The sequence below is a fragment of the Cryptomeria japonica genome, chromosome 5 (assembly GCF_030272615.1).
Source record: "Cryptomeria japonica chromosome 5, Sugi_1.0, whole genome shotgun sequence".
Taxonomy (NCBI): domain Eukaryota; kingdom Viridiplantae; phylum Streptophyta; class Pinopsida; order Cupressales; family Cupressaceae; genus Cryptomeria; species Cryptomeria japonica.
This window is the reverse complement of record NC_081409.1, coordinates 203,734,489-203,754,361: the sequence shown is the minus strand read 5'-3', so window position 1 is coordinate 203,754,361 and position 19,873 is coordinate 203,734,489. Positions and strand designations below refer to the sequence as shown.

At 33.9% G+C, this 19,873-nt stretch overlaps 1 protein-coding gene across 1 annotated transcript; it reads right to left on the bottom strand.

Moving 5' to 3' along the window:
- Window positions 1–331: 331 nt before the first annotated feature.
- Window positions 332–664, bottom strand: LOC131875807 (pentatricopeptide repeat-containing protein At1g31430-like). Its single transcript, XM_059220486.1, has one exon. The coding sequence runs from the start codon at window positions 662–664 to the stop codon at window positions 332–334; it is 333 nt and encodes a 110-aa protein (XP_059076469.1).
- Between the last annotated feature and the right edge of the window lie 19,209 nt (window positions 665–19,873).

The following is a 19,873-nucleotide window of genomic DNA, read 5'->3' as shown; positions in this document are numbered from 1 at the left end:
ATGAATGAAAATAAATATTCATTTTTTAAATAATTCAACGATTACAAGTTTTTCACTTTATTTGAGCAATTTTTTAATGACTATTGTTTGTCATTCTTTTAAAATGATCATTCTTCTAAATCGAAGTATGTAATTTACATGATTTGTAATGGTATAATGTTTTCCAATATTACAAAGACTTGTATTGTTCATGATCTAAAACTTTTAAAATATTTATTATCTATTTTTAATATTATGTGCTCTAAAGCCACCAAGCAAACACATCCACATTTAACATATATGTCTACGAAAACATTCCCCCAACCATTATGCTTTGATGGATATCAAAGCTCTATTGTCGAACTCCCATTTTGGCATACATGTCAACCAGGGCAGTTGCAACTACATCATCTGACGAAATTCTACAATCCTTTGTGCTTTGATAGATGTTCATGCCTTGTTTCAAGGCTCCCTTTTTGGCAAAAGCATGGAGGATGCTTGGAAAGATTGTGGAATTTCGCTCTACATCTGCCAATTGCATTTCCATGAAAGTTTCTAAAGCCATTTCAACAAATCTATGGAGTACATATCCTTCAATCATAGCATTCCAAGTGACCACATTTGTTTGAGGCATTTTCTCAAACAGATCATGTGCTGTGTCTACGCTTCCACTTTTGGCATACATGTCAACCAGGGCAGCGGTAACGACAACATTTTGACACAATTCTTCTATCCTTTAAGCTTTGATGGATGTCCATAACCTGTGCAAAGTATTATTTTCCTTTTATAACAATGAAAATTCTGTGCAGTTGTCTTTTCATGTAGCCATGGAAGAATTTGTGAATGGTTGTGTATCTACTAAACAAAAAGCTCAATTGTCTCACCACTGTTCTCGACCGCATTGCCATTTCAGGAAATGCAATCAACAAGTGTCCAACCTGATCCATTCACCTTCTCCAGCAGACTCCCAGCCCGTGCCAAAATAAGAGCTTTGGAGTAGGGTATAGACATCCATCAAAGCATAGTGGTAAGGGGGATTTTATCAGATGATGTAGTTGCGAATGCCCTGATAGACATGTACGCAAAATGCGGAAGCATTCACCATTCAGGGGAACTATACCGTTGGATGAAATTCTCCAAAGAAGTGTGATTTCGTGGAATACCTCGATTGTAGGGTACGCACAAAATGACCTTGTTCGAAAAGCTTTGGAGACGTTGCAGCAAATGCAAACGACGAGTTTAAAGCCGTACTTTGCAACCTTTTCTACCATCCTGCTGCCTCTGCCGAACGGAAACCAGAGAACGGAGAAATTTCCCGGCCGATAAAAAACTTCGGCGTGAGACAAATCCGTTGGGATTCCCACTTGAACAACACAAACAAAAAAAAAACCATTTCATTTAATTTTTTTAATTTTTATTTATTATTAACACTTCTCGTTAGCATGCTAGTATTGCAATGAATTTCACTTTTCTAATTAACTATTATTATTATTATTATTATTATTATTACTATTATTATTATTATTTGATTGGCCAAAATCATTTTGCCTATTATACAAAGGAATCATTAAATTATTGCCTTTTTAGATACTCACGATGATTTTTACTTTTATGTTAAAAATTAATTGTAATATATTTATAAATTTTAAAATCAATGAGAATTATTTTATTATTATAATTTTTTATATTATTTTTAAAAATCATAAATTAATTTTTAAAGCAATTTTATTTTCTATTTAATTTAAGACTTATAAATTAAATTATTATAATGTGAAATTTATAATATAATTTAAATTGAATTAATGGATTTAAAATTTAATGATTTTTATTTTATTTTTTCGTATTTAAATTTTTTATAGAAATAAAAAAACTTTGACATAAATTATAGATAAATCAATTAAATTATAACTATTATCAATTTAATTTAGAATAATGAATTAAGATTTACAAAAAGCGTTTAGTTTTAGATTTGATATATATTAAAAATTATCTATGAACCAAATACTTTTGAATTAAAAAATATTTTTTATAATATAACTAATTTTCATTATTACAAATTTGATACGCATCTGAAATTGAAGTTTGCAACTCTAATTAGACTAATTTAATAAATTATGGAATTAACCAACTATACTACTCAATACTTATTTTAGTATATTTATTACTTCTACTACAATATACTTGTTACTTCTACTATAATATACTTATTATATTATACTTATGATTTTTACTACTATACTTGCTACTTCTACTACAATATACAACAAGTACTCGCCACTACGTGACACTTGTCAAAATATTATATTTAAAATTTTAATATTTAAGTATTTAAATGATTTCAAATTTAAAATAAAAGGTAAGAGTTTTTATTAACATAGTCACACTTTTATACTTCACCACTTGTTATCATTGTAGAATGCCTCTAGACCTAATGACACAAATTTAGTTTATTTTACTTTAGAACTAATCTAAACAAATAATAACAACTTTTATGTATTGTGTCCTTTTAATATGTGTTTTTATCTGTATTAAAAAATTATTGTATGTAAATAATAAAGATAATTGTAAATGATACGAAAAAAAGAAGAATGAAGAATGTGAAAACAACTGCGAAAAGCAAAAACTTTTCTGTGAAACCCCCACGACATCTCTACGGGTAGGGGAGGTATCTTGGACAATGGCAGAACAGTTTTTCTCCTCTGGAGGCCCAAGAAAGTGCTACCCGCTTGGAGAATTATTTCAATGCCCTAATCCCAGAAGCTACAGGGGCTAATTTAACAACTCTAAAGCTCAATGAAATTAGCAGAAGGGCCCTGGGGGCATCGACTGACCGACTCCCTGCAATAAAACAATCAGAAGGCCCCTTCGCTTCTCCGACAATGAATGTCTAGAAGCAAACTCTGAGAACGGTAGGGTCTCCTTGTAAAATTCAGGGAATTACTTTATCTAAGAAGAAGGAGGCTCTCCTCAATAACTCAAGGGTTATATTGTCATCTGGGTGCCCTAATAAAAAAAGATCTCCTCTCTTGCGGACAAAGTCTCTCTCTTGGAACCATGATAATGTGGCTTCTGGAGCAAACATAACCAAACTAGGGGTTAGAAAACCCTCCTCATTTATCTCAAATTTCTCCACCAGAAGAAGGGACAATTTTTACCTTAAGCAATGTCCTTTAATCATTCAAAAGTTGTCCGACGTCAATATAGATAATATTATGATTATAAGTGACAAACATACCGATGAATTGTGGGAATGTTACAATGCTCGTGGGCTCTTTGGCAAATGGTTCAGTTATGGCGCTTCGACCTCTAAGATCCAGCAATGGCTGAAATCCTTCATGGGAAATCAGATAAGTATCACGAGCTTAGAGAACAATTTTTTATTTATCAATTGCAATACTGCGGATCTTAAAAACAATTTACTTAAAAATAATCATAGATATTTTAAGGGCTATTGCTTCAAATTTTTTAATTGGAAACCTAATTTCTCCTTTAAAGACGTTGAGAAACTTAGGGTTCCAAAGTGGTTTCGATTTCCTAATATGCCGGTAGAATTAATCCATAGTCATGTCCTTAAAAAATTAGGAGATTTTCTAGGAGGTTTTGAGGGTTTGGAGGTTAATTATCTGGAATCCTCCGATATTAAAATTCTAGCCAATGCTGAGATAGGAAAATCAACATTTGATCCCATCAAAATTATCACAAACCATTCAATATATGAAATCAAACCAGAGATCCTCGTGGAAGACTTCATTCCAAGGACTGTAATTCCCCCTTTTCAGGAGTCAAAGAAAATATGCCAAAAGGCAATGAAGGAGGTGGAGTTGAACATAAAATTCAACCCTATGGGCAGTTTTTTGTTTAACAAACAATATCTTGGGGCTAAGGAATCAAAAAACACACATAGAAAAACAGAAAGTAAAAGAAATGAAATCACACTTATTGAACCAGTAGAGGAACATAGGAGGATAGCTACTGCGAATAAACAGAGTTTATCATAGAATTCTATACCAGTAGCCGACATGGCTCCCACAAATTTAAGCGACGAAGGATCAACTAATGGCTCCCTAATTTTTGAGACCAACCCCATTGACCAGGAGGCTTTACCAGCTCAAAATAAGATCACATTGGAGGAAGATAAAACACTAAGCAACCTTGCTTCAATCACAGAAGATAGGGTTATAGGTCTAAAACAAAAGAAAAAGAATAAGAACAAAAAAGGCAAAGGAAAAAGAAAAAAATGAAAGAACAAAAAGGGAAAAAATCACATCACAGACAACAGCATTGAGGATATGGGTGCGGATGCAAGAAGAGAACTAGAAGATAAGTGTATACTTGAGTATGTTGGCAACTCTGTCACAGATGACCTCATTGAGTTATTTATTGATGAGATAGTTGATGAGGAAGAACTTGCATTACAGAAAACATTGTTAGCCAGAGAGTTACGCAAACTTGACACTGAGGATATGGCCAATCCCCCCTTTGGTGTTGTGGCAAATGAAAAAATGGAATGCTTGAGGATTGCTAACACCATGGAGTAATGCTCCCCCCCAGACTTTGCCACTGACCTAAAAAAGCGGGGGAGGAAATCCATTTCTGAATTGCTCACCAGGGCTGGAAGTGCGGTGGGTTAGACTAAAATTACTAACCTTTTTGAGGCAGGGAAGGGGAAGATCCTTCCCAATGAACTATGAAACTCCTCACGTGGAATGTTAGGGGCATGAATGCTCCTAACAAGCAGTGTATCTTAAAATGATGCATTGCCAAATACAACCCAAAATTATTCTTAATACAGGAGACCAAACTAAATAATAGTGAATTAACAAACTTAAAGAGAAAAATAGGTATCAGAGAACTTGAGGGTCAAACTACCTATGGAGCATCTGGTGGACTGGCCATCATATGGGACCCTAGGCAAGTTTCCTTTAAACTTATAAGGAAGAACCCGAATTGGATGTGTGGAAAGGTTTTAAGCATCAAAAGTAACTTAAACTTCATTATAATTAATGTTTATGGCCCCACCCAAACATAGGCAAAAAAACAAGTCTGGGATGAAATTGAGAATTTCCTTCTAAGCGATAATGAACAAACTTACCTAATTGGTGGGGATTTCAATGCAATTTTGGACCCCAAAGAAAAGTGGGGTGGCAATAACAAAATGACTCAGTCATGCTTAGATTTCAGGAACTGGACGCATAAATGTAACTTGCTGGAATTAAAAGCCAGGAACGAAGCCTTCACCTGGAATAATAGAAGATAAGGCTTCTGCAACATTGCAGAAAAACTTGATAGATTCTTCCTGTGTGGAAATCTGACACAGTAATCTGAAACCTCTGACCTCCCACTCTCTGGATCGGATCATTTCCCGGTCCAATTAATAATAATAGAAGCACTAAAACCAACAAAAACTCCCTTTCGCTTTGAAAAGATGTGGCTCAGAGATGAAAATCTATTACAACTTATTGAAAATTGGTGGAATGAAACTAAAGTAATAGGTTCCAAGACTTTCAAAGTAGTAACCAAACTTAAAAAGATTAAGCAACAATTAACAATTTGGAATAAAGAACACTTTGGCAATATCTTTTCACAAAAAACAGAGATTGAGAAGGAGATGGAGATTATCAATGAAGAGGTGATCAAGTATGGGATGAATAACATCTTATATCAAAAGGAAAAAATCAATTTGGCTCGGTATGAAGAAATCTTAGCTCGTGAAGAAATTTATTGGAAACAGAAATCTAGGGATCACTGGCTTGAGGCTGGTGATAGAAATACAAGTTTCTTTCATAATAGAACAAAACATCATAGAACTATAAATAGAATCAACAAGATCAAATTGGTATTAGGGGACTTTACTAAAAATCCTGAGCTAATTGCTAGAGCTACAGTGGAGTATTTTGAGACTATCCTTAACAATAGGGAGGGCTCCAAATGGACTAAGGAGAGTGACTTTTTAAAAAACATCCCAAAAATAATTTCAAAAGAACATAACCTAATGCTTAACAAAAAACTAACTATGGAAGAAGTAGAATCAACTTTATTCCAAATGGATCCAGATAAGGCTCCTGGTCCTGACGGGTTCCCTGCTCACTTTTTTCAAAAATGTTGAGCTTCATGGGCATGGAAATTACTGAGGCCTTAGAAGGGATGAGAAATTTAGGGAAAATTCTCAAAGAACTTAACAATACCTTCATAGCCTTAATCCCAAAGAAGGAGATTGTGGATAGTTTTGAGGACTATCGCCCAATAGCCTTATGTAACACTCTCTATAAATTACTCACAAAAACAATGGCAAATAGATTACTTACCCTCCTTCCCATAATAATTAGTGAGGAACAAACAGGTTTTGTGCCTAATAGATCCATTTATGATGGTATAATCATTGCTCAGGAAGCTATCCATACAATACAAAACAATAAAGCACCAAGTATGCTGATTAAATTGGATATTAAAAAAGCATATGATAAAGTAGATTGGCACTTTCTTTGCAAATGTCTGGAATCTTTTGGGTTTAATAAGCAATGGATTAATTTGGTCTTTGAATGTATTGCTACACCTAGGGTTTCAATTCTAGTCAATGGGGCCTCATAAGGCTTCTTTGAAATTTCTAGAGGCCTCAGACAAGGGGATCCCCTCTCCCCCTTTCTCTTCATTATAATGGCAGAATCACTAGGGAGAGTAATAAATTGGGCCAGAGAAAAGGCTCAGCTAACTGGTATTAAAATCACCTCTAACATGGAGCCTATTACCCTTGAACAGTTTGTTGATGACACCATGTTGTTTAGGTCAAGCAGCCCTCTTGAGGCAAAAACAATTAAAAAAATATTGAATAGCTACACCAGCATCTCTAGTCAAGAAATTAACACTATGAAGTCTAATATAACCTTCTTTAACACAAATAAAGAACTACAAATGAGAATTCTTAAAATCCTTCAATATAAAGTAGGAGAATTGCCATGTAAATACCTGGGACTCCCCATAGACAAAGGTACTAGATCTTCCAATCTCTGGAATCAGGTTGTCTCCAAAATTACAAATAGAATATCCTCATGGAAAGGGAAATGGCTATCCTCTGCGGGGAAGGCCACTATGATCAAGGCGGTCCTCTTGGCTATGCCTATTTACCAACTCTCATGTATGGATCTCCCTACATCCAAGAGGAAGGAGATTACAAAACACATAAGAACTTTTTTTTGGCAAGGCTCTGAAGACAAATTTAGACTTCCATTGATTTCCTGGGATAGGATATGCTTACCTAAGGAGATGGGAGGCCTGGGCATCAAAGGCCTTTTCATCCAGAGCAAAGCATTGGGGGCTAAGTTAGTTTGGCGTATGTATTCTAACCCCAATGCTAAATGGGCACGCACCCTATTTAACAAATATCTACATAACCTAGATCCTATATGCATCTTCAGGATTTCTCACCCCCCTAAGGGCTTTAGAATCTGGAACTTTATGCAAGATTGTAGAAGCATCATATTAGACAAGCTAACTTGGTGCATTGGCAATGGACAGGATACCCTTTTTTGGAGAGACTCCTGGGGAGCCTATCCCCCCCTCAACACTCTTCATAATTTCAATACAATCATACCCACCCTTGAAGGACTTTGGGGTATTCATGTAAAAGATTATATGGAAGAATTTAGCATTGGGCGTCTGAAAAAATGGATATGGAAATCAATGGATCATCTTAACATTCCGGCCCAGGAGTGATCCCTCTTGTCTAAGATCCTAGCCTCAAGAAATGTTGCCCTATCTCCTGATACAGATAAATTGATATGGGATGGATCCAAAAAGGGAAGATATGAAACAAAGGAGGGTTACAAACATATGCTAAATAAAAATCATAATCCCCGCTCCAATCTACCCTTAACTCTGTGTTGGGATAAAAGGTGCCTTCCGAAAGCAGGTCTGTTTGCATGGTTGGCTATTCAAAACCGAATTCTCACCACTGACACCTTTAGGAAACTTGGATATGAAGGACCGAGCAGGTGCCCTTTATGTGAAAAGGAAGAAGAAAACTCCAATCACCTCCTGGTAACTTGTGATTATGCTCATAATTGCTGGGGCTGGTTAAGAAATCAGCTGATCTAGTATTCCCCTATTCCTAATAATATTTTTGATCTATTCCATGCCTGGCCAATCCGGAATATAGGATGCATGTTTGAAAATTTATGGATCATTGCCCCATCCATCATGATCTGGGAAATCTGGAAGGAAAGAAATAGGAGGATTTTTAAAGACAACAAAATGCAATGGTATCAATTGACCAATAAAATTGAAACCACCATAGTTGAAATAATAAATAACCAAACCCTGAATTATCAAAGAGGTCAACATGACCTACTGGGATGAAAAAATGAAACTAAGATGGAAAGGTCTAAAGATTCCCCCCTTCATTGGTAAAGGCCCTCCATCAAACTAGTTGTCACGTAAGGAATGTAAGTGGACCCCTCCTAATAGTGGATGGTTTAAATTAAACTTTGATGGAGCCTCGAGGGGTAACCTTGGGAGAGCGAGTCTGGGCTACAACCTCCACAATTCAAATGGGGACGAGGTGGCCTTTATGGCTCTACCCTGTGGTATATGTACAAATAATGTAGCAGAAATGCAAGCACTTGCTATAGGAATAAATTTAGGCATTATACTTAATATTAAGAGGATTATCATTGAAGGAGATTCGACCATTATCATCAATGCCCTTAGAAAAAGGGCTATGCTTGACTGGAAACTAAATGCCTCCTTGCCAAAAATAATGACAAACATAAAAACATTTGACAGGGTCATCTTTAATCATATTTACAGGGAAGACAACAAAAGAGCTGACTCCCTCGCTAACATGGGAGCTGATGGCAAGACAATAATTCATGTAGCTCCTAGCATTAACCCTTAAAAAATTATTACAACTAATCATAAATAGTCTCCATTCTACATGTTGGCTGTCATATAAGAGGCTCTTACTCAAAAATTAGCAGGAGCCTTGTCCTAATTCCTCTGATTATAAGCATCTATGGCTCCATAGGAACCGTCTAACTTTCTTAACAACTTTATCAAAACCTTCTCAAACTCTGAAGCCTCCAGTTAAATTATCAGACAAGTCAACATACACATGTATTAATCTATGTATATATATATATAGAGAGATCCATTTATATATATAAACACAAAGATATATAGACATATACTTAAAATCATATATACTCATAATTATATATAATCATCATCTAATTCACGCATATATATATAATCATATATTTTAATTATACAAATTTATATATAAACATATATTTTAAATTATTCATACAATACAGACAATATATATATATATGGGGAGGGATATATATATATATATATAATCTATTTATAAATAAGTATATTTTACATAAATATTAATCTGGATATCCAAATATATATAGATTTCAAGATTGAGACCATTTCAGAGATATCCCTCATGGCAATTAGCCAAAACTCACACTTAAATAAAAACAAATCAAAACTTACTCATATTAAGACTTTAGACACTCATATACTTATTCTTATAATCTTCAGATACTTATATAAATATAAATAGATATTTTATATACATATATATTTAAAAAAACTCATATATATATACACACACACACACACAACACCAGATATATATATATATATATATATATATATATATATATATATATATATATATATATATATATATATATATATATATATATAATCTCATTTATTCATTTTTTAACCCGGAATCAATATCATTAATCAGTATACTTTTTTCATGTTTAAAGTTTACTCTATCTCAGCCAAAAACAACTATAGAACTTTTCAGTTTTAACTTGATTTAATTAAATTCTCATCAAGATTAAGGATTAGCATTTAATCATGAGTACCACGCCTAGAGGCCCAAACGTCCTTTAACTCATAGAACAGAGGCCGATCATTAATCTAGCGGACGGTGGTACTCATATTATGGATTAATAAACCCACAAATAGGAGCACTTGAACATCATAGCTGGCAGGATCACCACAAAATCCTGATAATAATGATATGTTAGGGCTTCGGTGTGAGGCGTACTCGCTTGTTCTTCTGCCAAAATTAATTTGGGCTCCTCAACATGATTTTACCACATACGGCGCATCATTCAAGGATATGTACTATTTTGTATCCAATGAGATCCATCCAAAGTGGGTTTTCGCGTGCATGTTTTTAGAAAGAATGAGCAAACTTAGCTCTTTTACATCATGAACTCATTCAGCTACTAACCAAAGCTTCAGATTTAATAGGAGATGCTTTGTAATATTACAAAGACCCAGAATTGAGGAAAATCAGGTGATGGATACCCCGATTAAACTTTGCAGTTCAAAGAGGCAAATGGCTTTTGAAGGGGCCATCACTAGAGACCGCCTCAAGCGCATCATGCGTCTTCCCCATACCTTAGTGATTGATGCGGTTGAGAACATCTTGGGCCCAGACTTTCTCACAAATTCAGATAGAACCAGGGCCAACACGGATGTGGCCGCCATGTTTCTTGCTGTGACTGTAAGCTCCACCAAAAATCATGAGGAAACAAGTGCTCTGTGTAGAGAGGTCTTCACCGCCTCTATCTTGGGTGATCTTGAGCGGGTTTTAGTCAATATTGACAATGAGTGGACTATCCCTCGGCCGCGGAATTATGATATTCTCATTCGAAATAACAGGCTAGTTCCTCAACTCCCTATCATCTCCACGGATGGCGTGCCTGTCTCCAAGGAAAGGCTTGAGGTAATCAACAGAAATGTCAACTTTTTGCTCTTCTTATTTCATGTGAGACACCCTCCAAAACCCACTTGATTTGATGACTTCCTCAAAGCTAAGGGTCTGGTTCTGGAGGATGAGAATGCTTCTACCTCGTCTTCTGGGTCGGAGTGAATTGGCTCGGCTTTCTGGGAAGTGCTTGGGACCATTTTTGAAAACAATACAGAGTTATTTTGCATGGGATAATATTGTAACTAAAGACTTGGATTTTAAGGGTGATCACAGTAGATTACTATTTCTAAGTAAAACAGGGTTTATTTTGCAGTTAACAGAGACCAGGGCATAGATAGCAATTAGTATCGATTCTTAAAAAACAAACTAAAGTGACATATAGAACACTAAATTAGTATGATATTATCCTAAAAATTACTGAGACTTAATAGGATTGAAGGAATATCTATTATATAGACATTTATTAGCATTTTGTTTTGAATACCTAGCAATTTGAATAGATACTATAGATATTTACAAGCATCTGGATGCATGCATCTATTGGTATTTATTCACATTAGTAGTGATCATATCAGAATGGGTAATTTTGATTTATTTTGAATAGTAAATAATGACTGTAGCACTCAAATGCCACCTGCTGAAGTTCTCTATATTTTGACATCCCCCTGTCATAGCTTAAGATGGTGGACTATATGTGGCTAACATGCAAATTTTGAATATCCATTTATTCCGTCATCTTCTTTGCTATAAATCTACTGAGTGGGGAAGGTCGGTATGACTGAATCTCCTTTACCTACTCTTGTTGTTGTAGCCTGGATCTTATCCTTTATTAAGGACAACATCTAGGAGCATAAACAAGAGTTGGTAAACTGAAGATTATTTGGTTGGTTGGGTCACTGGTCAATCTTGTTCCAACCTAATCGTAATCGGAATCTCAATTCTGTTTCTTAAATTTCTTTACTTTATGATCTGAAAGGATAGGTTTTCATAGGAAATTCCATGATGGTAAGTGTCCAACTTTACAGATGAATTTTCAAATGATATAAATGTTTGGATGACACTAACAAATCTGCCAAGTGTTTGAGAAACTAACAATGCAGGCCAAACAGGTTATCTCGGGCAATTAAGGAGAAACTAGAAATAACCAAAGAACAACTGCAGAGCCAAACCACCGGAAGTTGAGGCAAATGATTAAATGATTATTGAAAACAATACTTTTGGGCTTGTAAGGGAAGGGAAAAATAAAAACACCCTCCCACCTGATCACCCTGGCCCGGGGTGATGATGTATTAAATTTGAAACTATTTTAAATGATTTGCTGGACTATGGTCCCGGACAAGGCCGGAGGTTTTCTTGCCTCCACTCTTTCCTACCGGCGCCTGCACGAGTGAAGTATTGTATAATTTCAAAATTGATTAATAAAATTCTTGGCCTCGACCTCTTATCGATAAAAAATAAATAAAAAATTATTGTATGTCACTACCTACCGATCTCATAAACTATTTTTTTATATATATTATGTATTAATGACATATAATTTTATGAAGTTTAACTTCTGATATTAATATCATGAATTGTAGAAATCATATGACTACACTATGACATAATTTTGTTTAAAGTAGCAATAGTTGCCGGCCCCAATGTTAATAAATCTGGTAAATTGACTCTTCTTAATTCATTATTGCGATAATCGAAAAATATATTTTCTCCGATTCTTCGGTCAAGTCATTATATCAGAAGGGCTCGTTACAATGTGAAAGACATTTTCTCGACCTTGGTAGACGTTACACACTTAGCGTTGACGTAAAGGTGGTAAGAGTAATTGTCGAAGGGTAGAGGATGAAAAAGACGTCATCATTATCGTCGATGACAAAATGGACAAGGAGAGTTAGAAATTATTCCTATTTCTATTTAATGAATGAAGGAAAATTCACGAGAATTAGTGCTAAACATTGACATCCGGGTGAGTTGAAGAAAATAAAAATTGTTTTGTGGCACAATCCAATAAACAGTATTCACTCCTATCCAAATCTGGGACATAGTTGACGGAGGACAGAAATAATTGAAATGATTCTCACTATAAAAGATGATAGACATAGGCTCATTATTTGCAGGCTCATTATAAGATACTCCCACCCAAGCTGTGATAGGTGTGATTGATAGGTGCATCTATCCATGTTTAATCCAACTTTGTAACTTTTCCAATTGCTACTCCTAATAGATTTATCCATTCAAAAATTGAGTGGATTCGTGTACTTTTGATCCTGATCCATTCTAGTTATGGAGTGGTAGGGCTAGTCTTGTTATTCCATTTCTTTTTTGATGAAGCAAGTTGTTTCAAAGTTTTATTTTTTCTTTTTTCTTTCAATTATTAAAAGGCCGTTCTTATCTTTGAAGTCTAATAGTGAAACTAACATATTCAACAAATCTATGAGGGGAAGATCATCAATTACTGTCCATGTTCCAATAACCTTTTACTCTTTGCACACCCAATCCTTTAATTACTAACTTTAAAGAAACCCAGAACAAAAATATTTAAAAGCCCATTAACAAATTTCACATGTATTATTAGCTCCCCTTTATTTGTTTTGGCATTTTTAGACCATAATTGGCCCATTTGTGAACCTTTATTGGTACCCATAGCACACAACTACTAGGACATTTGTGCATAAGTATTGGCAATTTTAAGTGCATGATTATTGGGGCATCTTTCAGTAGGTATCATATGACACTTTGAAATGTGTACTTTTTTACCATTGTGTGCATAATGAATCCCACACCATACATTGTTACTATGCAGGAAATGAGGGCAATAGAAACACAAAAGTCGGTTTCAAGAGATCCACACACCAATGAGACTCTTGGTGAAAGTTATAGGAACTATATTGAATAGCTCAACTTCCCAAGGTGTGTCCCATTGTTCTCTATCTCACAGGATTCCCAGGGTCTCACTCTTGCTCTTAGATCATTGAGAAAGGTAGCTTAGGAATGACAACTTCAAGAATGAGTGATGATTGATTAATAAACATGAATGCATTCCTACAACATGTATGATATTGAAACTAGGATGATTAAACTAGTATGAAGTTGATGTTATGATAAAAGATTAGTAATCCTATCCTAACATGATATACTAATCTAACATGGATATGTTATAATATTGAGAATGCTTCTAAATGCTTAGTATGTTTTTAAACAAAGAGAGGCTAAATACTTAGTAAAAATGACTATAACTTGGATACACAAAGACTTGGATCCTAAAATGAGAGAATGAGAGCTCTATTTATAGGGAAAATAGGGTAATGGAGGGTCAAGATTGAGCAATCTTAACAAGGGTCAGGATTGAAAGTTAATCAATCCATGTTCACAATTCTCACTAATGAAATGGTGACAATTGTCAACAAGAGGTTGCTTGAGAGGGAATGTAAGAAGCATTAAATGCTTTAGAGGACATGAAGGTTACCTTAAGAGGTAAGGTTAAGGTTAGCCTAAGGTCATCCATTGGATAAAGCTTTTATCCAAGGGGTAAACTCTTGTGCAAAGGTTAAAGGGATAACCAAGGGTAAAGCCATGAATGCTTGATTAAGACCCTTGGGTTAGATGAAGGTTGAGTTAGGGAAAAAGTCTCTAACCATGCAAGAAGGGTGAGTTAACCATTAATGGTTAGGAAGACTTTGGGGACAAATTTGTAAGAGTCCTTCCAAAGTTGGGGGAACTCAACAAGTTAGCTTGTTGAATACATAAAGGCTTTAATGCTTTTTAGAAGACTTTCCTCCAATTTTGAGAAGTGACCTCCTCAAATTTAGGAAAATGATATGATTGGAGGGATTAGGCTAATTGATTGAGATTAGATGGGTTCTAGAAGAATTAAAAAGGGGTTTAGGAGGCAAGTGGGAGATGAAGGAAAATGCAAGTGGATGGAGGGGAATTTTAATTAAAATAAATTACTTTATTTCAACTAAAATAGAAGCAACTTGCATAAATACAAGTGGGGGATCTAAATAAATAAATTAGATTTATTTACTTGCAAGGATCAATTTAATTAAATGTAAATTTAATTAAAAGGGGAGAAAGAGGAATTAATTAATTAAATAAAGTGATTTATTTAATTAAAGACTAGAAAAGGCTTAGGTGAACTTAATTGAATAAATTGAGTAATTCGTTTAATTAAATAGATGAATGGGGAGAATTTAATTAAATAGAGGAATGGGGTTAAAATGAATATTAAATAGAGGAATGAGGTCAAAATGAATATTAAATATTCATTTAGGAAAGTGGTCATTTTTATACATCTACAATTACTACCCAAAAGCCAAAAAAAATAGCTAGTTAAGTCACATGCAGAGACAACATTTTTTTTTGTCAAAATATGATGTACCGTTTAGAATATATGGGTGTGTGAAGTTAGCTATAATGACTATTGGTACACTTCCCCTAGAGTGAGTAACAATTGGAGAAGTTACAAAGTTAGGTTAAACATGGGTAGGTTGTAGAGCCCCTCCCCGATCAAACTCTGGTTAACTTAGTTGACCATGGTTGATCGTATTAATAAATGTTATAATTCAATAGGATGGGCTATGTTAGACGGATAGATTAGTGGGAAAAATAATTGAACCAGGTTATAGAATCATTTTACCTTGCGGTGCACATTTTGATGTGTTATGGATTTAGATCCTATATGATCCACTGATTTGATAATCTTGATATGACGTATGTCAGCTATCTCAGAATTTGCAGTACTTCTTTTTATTTGAAAATATGGACGCATGATCTATTAATGATTGAGTTTCATGAGGATTATGAGGATGCCTTTTGAGTAAACTGCTTTATGTGGATTTTATTGGATAAATAATAAATTGATCGTTATGATTGAAATTGTATGCAAAGTGTCTGAATTGTATTCTTTTCATATGTTGATATTAAATGTGATTTTTGGAATTAATAATGTGCAAAATGAGATGTGCAGGAAAATTATTCCATGTGACCATGGAAACTATTCAGAGAATCAAGCCTAGGCCTATGTGCGTTTGTGAAGCCAAGGGTTGTCTATTTGGAGAGACAACACCTCGTTTGTAAATGTGTTTTAATTTGTAAATGTTATGCTTGGATGTGTGTTTAATGTGGAAATTGTTTAATTTATAAATTCCAAAAAAAAGGGACATTTGCCATGTGTATTTTAGTGATGTGTAATTCTTTTTGTGGTGTCACTTGACACGTGTTGTAAGATGAGTTGGCAATGACATGTCTCTTTTGAGGAAATTTATTTTACCAATGCATATTTTTCAATTATCCTAGAATGGTCCCAAGAAAGCCTTGGATAGGGAGCCATTAGAAAGGTCAACTCAGGGTTGACCCGTAGGTAAACTTTGGGTGACTTTCTAGGGGGTTAAACTAACTCCTAGGGTCAAGTTAGAGGAATTTTTAGTGGGCCATATGATGTACCTATGGATGAAGGCCAAATTTAGCTATGTGTCCACTCCCTAGGGCCTGTTTAACCTCCCAAAAAATTGAGTTTCCCAAGTTGGCCGAATTTCAACTTTAGAGGAGCCTTCCTAGGTTAGATTACCCTCCTCATGAGTGACATTGCTCTTCCCCATTCCTTTTACCTTTTTGAGGTGTCTTGGCTAGAGAGTTTGTAAGGTATTGGGAAGACCAACCAATGAGCATCCTTTACCCTTCCCAAGTGGGTTGGAAAGAGTGAGGAGTGTCTTCGTAGGGAATAGTTTGGGAGGGAGAGTTTAATCACCCACTCTCCATTTTTGGAGACTTAGAATCTTGAGAAGTTTGATATTTTGATATAGAAAATTTGGCTAAGTCTTGAGAAGGAAAAAGGTTGTGGATTTGGGCAGCTCTCCTACAACTTCTTTTCACCCTTTTGGCAGATTTAAGGTTGGTTGAACTCTTATCTCATGTATGTTGTTGTTTTTGAAAAGATTGTTGTTGTATTTCTTTTTTCATTGTTTTTTTTTTAATATGTGTAGGAAGATGTTGAGCTCTTCCTTATGTGTTTTTGGTTGAGGTTTTTTTTTATGTTATTGTTTTGGGAGTTTTCAAGGCCAAACTCACCCTTGGGAGGGTAGAGTGGCCTTGGGGTGAAGGGTTGTTTGACAGTCTATGAGCAAGAGGCTCTCTTTGGAAGATAGTGATTCACAAGGGATTTTGTGACCCTTGCTGCATAGTGATTTTATTTATGAAATGTGGGTCATAAGGGGAGTTTGTTGGCTTGTATGCCTTGGGGGACATAAGGGATTGTAGGGACAAGTTTGGAACTTGTAGATGTGTTTATTTGTAGCCTTAATATGGCATGATGTTCTCTACTTGCAGAATTATCCTCGAGGTACTTAGTCCACCTTCACCCCACTTGAAAAGTCACATATGTGATGTTGTTTAGCCTTGGGTTGGGAGTGTGAATGTTGTGAAGTTTTCTTGCTTGTATGTGTTTGAATGTATGTTTCCCGTCTAGCCTTGGTTCTTCTAGTTCGGGGGTGGATTCTTGTAAGCCTAGGTTGGGAGGTGAGCCTCCATGGTCACAACCCTAAAGTTTTTATTGCATGTTTCTTGGAAAAAGATTTGGCTTGGGGAAAATATTTGGAAGGGAAAGCTTTGAGATGATCCTATGTCCTAATGTATTCAGTTGCAAAAATAAATGTAATTGATAAGTCCTCAATTGGTAGAAATGAAGAGGCTTGATTTTTTTGTAACTTTCCTATTTGTGTAAATGAAATGATAAAGAAGCAAATGTATTTAATTTGACTAGTTCATTCAAAGAAATAAAAATAAAATAAAAAATAAAGAAAAGTATTTGAGTTATTCTTTTATATTTGTTTATTGCTTGAAAAAGTTGAAAGAAAAATCTGTTTCTGTTTTATTTAATTAGTAAAGGACAAACATATTGAATATGGAAGAGAAAAGTAGTTGTATATTTAAGTGGGTTCATTCTGTTATATTTATCATTATGCAAAAATAAGTACTAGAAATGCAATTTTAAATGAAAGAGGAAAGGTTATTTCTGTCTATAGTTTTTAAAAAGAAATGTAGGAAAAACACTTTAAGGTGTTAGTTTAAATCTTTTTTTAGATTTTCATTTTGCTGCTTTATTGAACAATAAGAAATAAGGAAGAATTAGTTGCAGCTGTAAATAAATTATTTATGTTAAACTCTATTTTCTGATAATACTCAATTAGAGGGACATTTTAAATTTATGCATCCTTATTTAAGTAGAAAAATAAAAATAATAAAAGAAAGACATGATGCTCATTTATCATACCTATTCTAAGATAGTGTAAAGGAAACAAATATTGCAAATTTTAGTATTTATATATGCCAATCTAATCTGCTGTTAAAGGGAAATTTAATAGATATGTGTTGCATGTAGTCAACAAAAAAAAGAAGATTTCATTTACATTTAAATCAGGATTTTACATTACTTTGACTAAAATGATAGATTAATTAAATTTGAATAGATATCTTTGTAACATTTAATATTTTCAAAAAAAAAGGGGTTATTTAAATTTGTGCAAGTATATGGTAATGTTTTATATGGATCGTAGGTTTATTTAAGTTATATAAACACATTCTGGGAATTGTAATGGGATACATTAGTTGAAATAATTTAATGAAGGTTTTCGAATGATTATTATTGATTTAGTGTGAAGGTGTGATAGTGGAATAATATACTTTTCTAAAATAAGTTATGGGCCTGATCTTGTGTACTTATTTAACCCAAGTGGAACCTTTAATTAAATAGTTTAATTATTATAATAACGTTTGGCGCTTTAATTTTATTTGCTCAGTTATTTAATATTGATACAATGAAATCATGTTAATATTGGATTAATAGATTTCAGAATTAATTAAGTTATAAATGAAGAAATTATAATATCAATGTTTGGGGAAAACTTGATATTAGATAAATAATTGATATCGATTCAAGAAATTGTATTAATGTCAACTTAGTAGAAATTGGGCCATTTAAATATTATAAAATGTAACTAAAATTGAAGGGACATTTGAGCTAATTTATTTAATTTCAGAAAGGATATTGTCCTTATAAAATTAATTTAATTTGGTTTGATAATAGGAGTTATCATAATGGTTACATAAAGTAAAATCTAATCCTGTCGCTTAGGAGTTAAAATTGAAACCTAAGACTTCTAGTTAAATTTTAATCCATCACTCACTTTAGAATCCGATTTTAATATAAATTAAGATTTCATTTGGAACAACTTGTTAAGTTGTCACATCTAATTAAGCATAGGTCGCAAGTAATTAAGGGTTTAAAAAAAAAAATTGTTGTGTTTTTTTTGCCCAAAAGTTTGGGCATGACATAGGTGTAGGTGCACTGACCCATGTTAACTTGACTTTGTAACTTCTCCAATTGCTCGTACCTCTAATGAATTTATCCATTCAAAAATTGAGTTGAGTTTGTGTACTTTCAATCCATTCTCTCTATGGTGGGGTAGGGCTAGTCTTGTTATTCCATTTCTTCTTAATGAAGCAAGATGTTTCCAAGCCTTATCTTTTCATTAAGTTGGGTCTACTTTCAATCATTACATATCTACTCTTGTGTTTATAGTCCAATAGTAAAATTAGCATATTTATTTTATTCTCAATTAATTTTGTTTTCATTTTGATGAATTTTTTTTAATACTATAACATATTAACACGTAGTATAGTTTTGTAGTAAGTTTCGTTTGCAATTTATAATTCTTATTGACACATTTATGTGCCACTTTTCATACATTTATCATTATTAGGTCTTTATTTACACTTCCAAAAATTCAATCCCTACCTTGGAATTATTTTATCACTCACTATACTCTGCTCCTCTCATTTGATTTCATGTTATCTATTTAGTTTTTTATCCACAACCATCTCAAATGTCCACTTAACAAAATACATTTGTTGTCTTAATAAACATAATCTTTGATTTCATGTTATCTATTTAGTTTTTTATCCACAACCATCTCAAATGTTCACTTAACAAAATACATTTATTGTCTTAATAAACACAATCTTTTTCAAATTTCTTTTATCCAAACATTCTTAGAATCCCCATATCACCAAATCCTTCGCATCTTCTAATAGCACAAATGCTAGTGTACGCTAGGAATTCGGAAATCATCACAAGCAATATCAAAACTAATCTAGCTC

Excerpts from the sequence above, each read along its gene's own strand:
- LOC131875807 (XM_059220486.1), bottom strand. The coding sequence starts at position 664 with ATGTATGCCAAAAGTGGAAGCGTAGACACAGCACATGATCTGTTTGAG.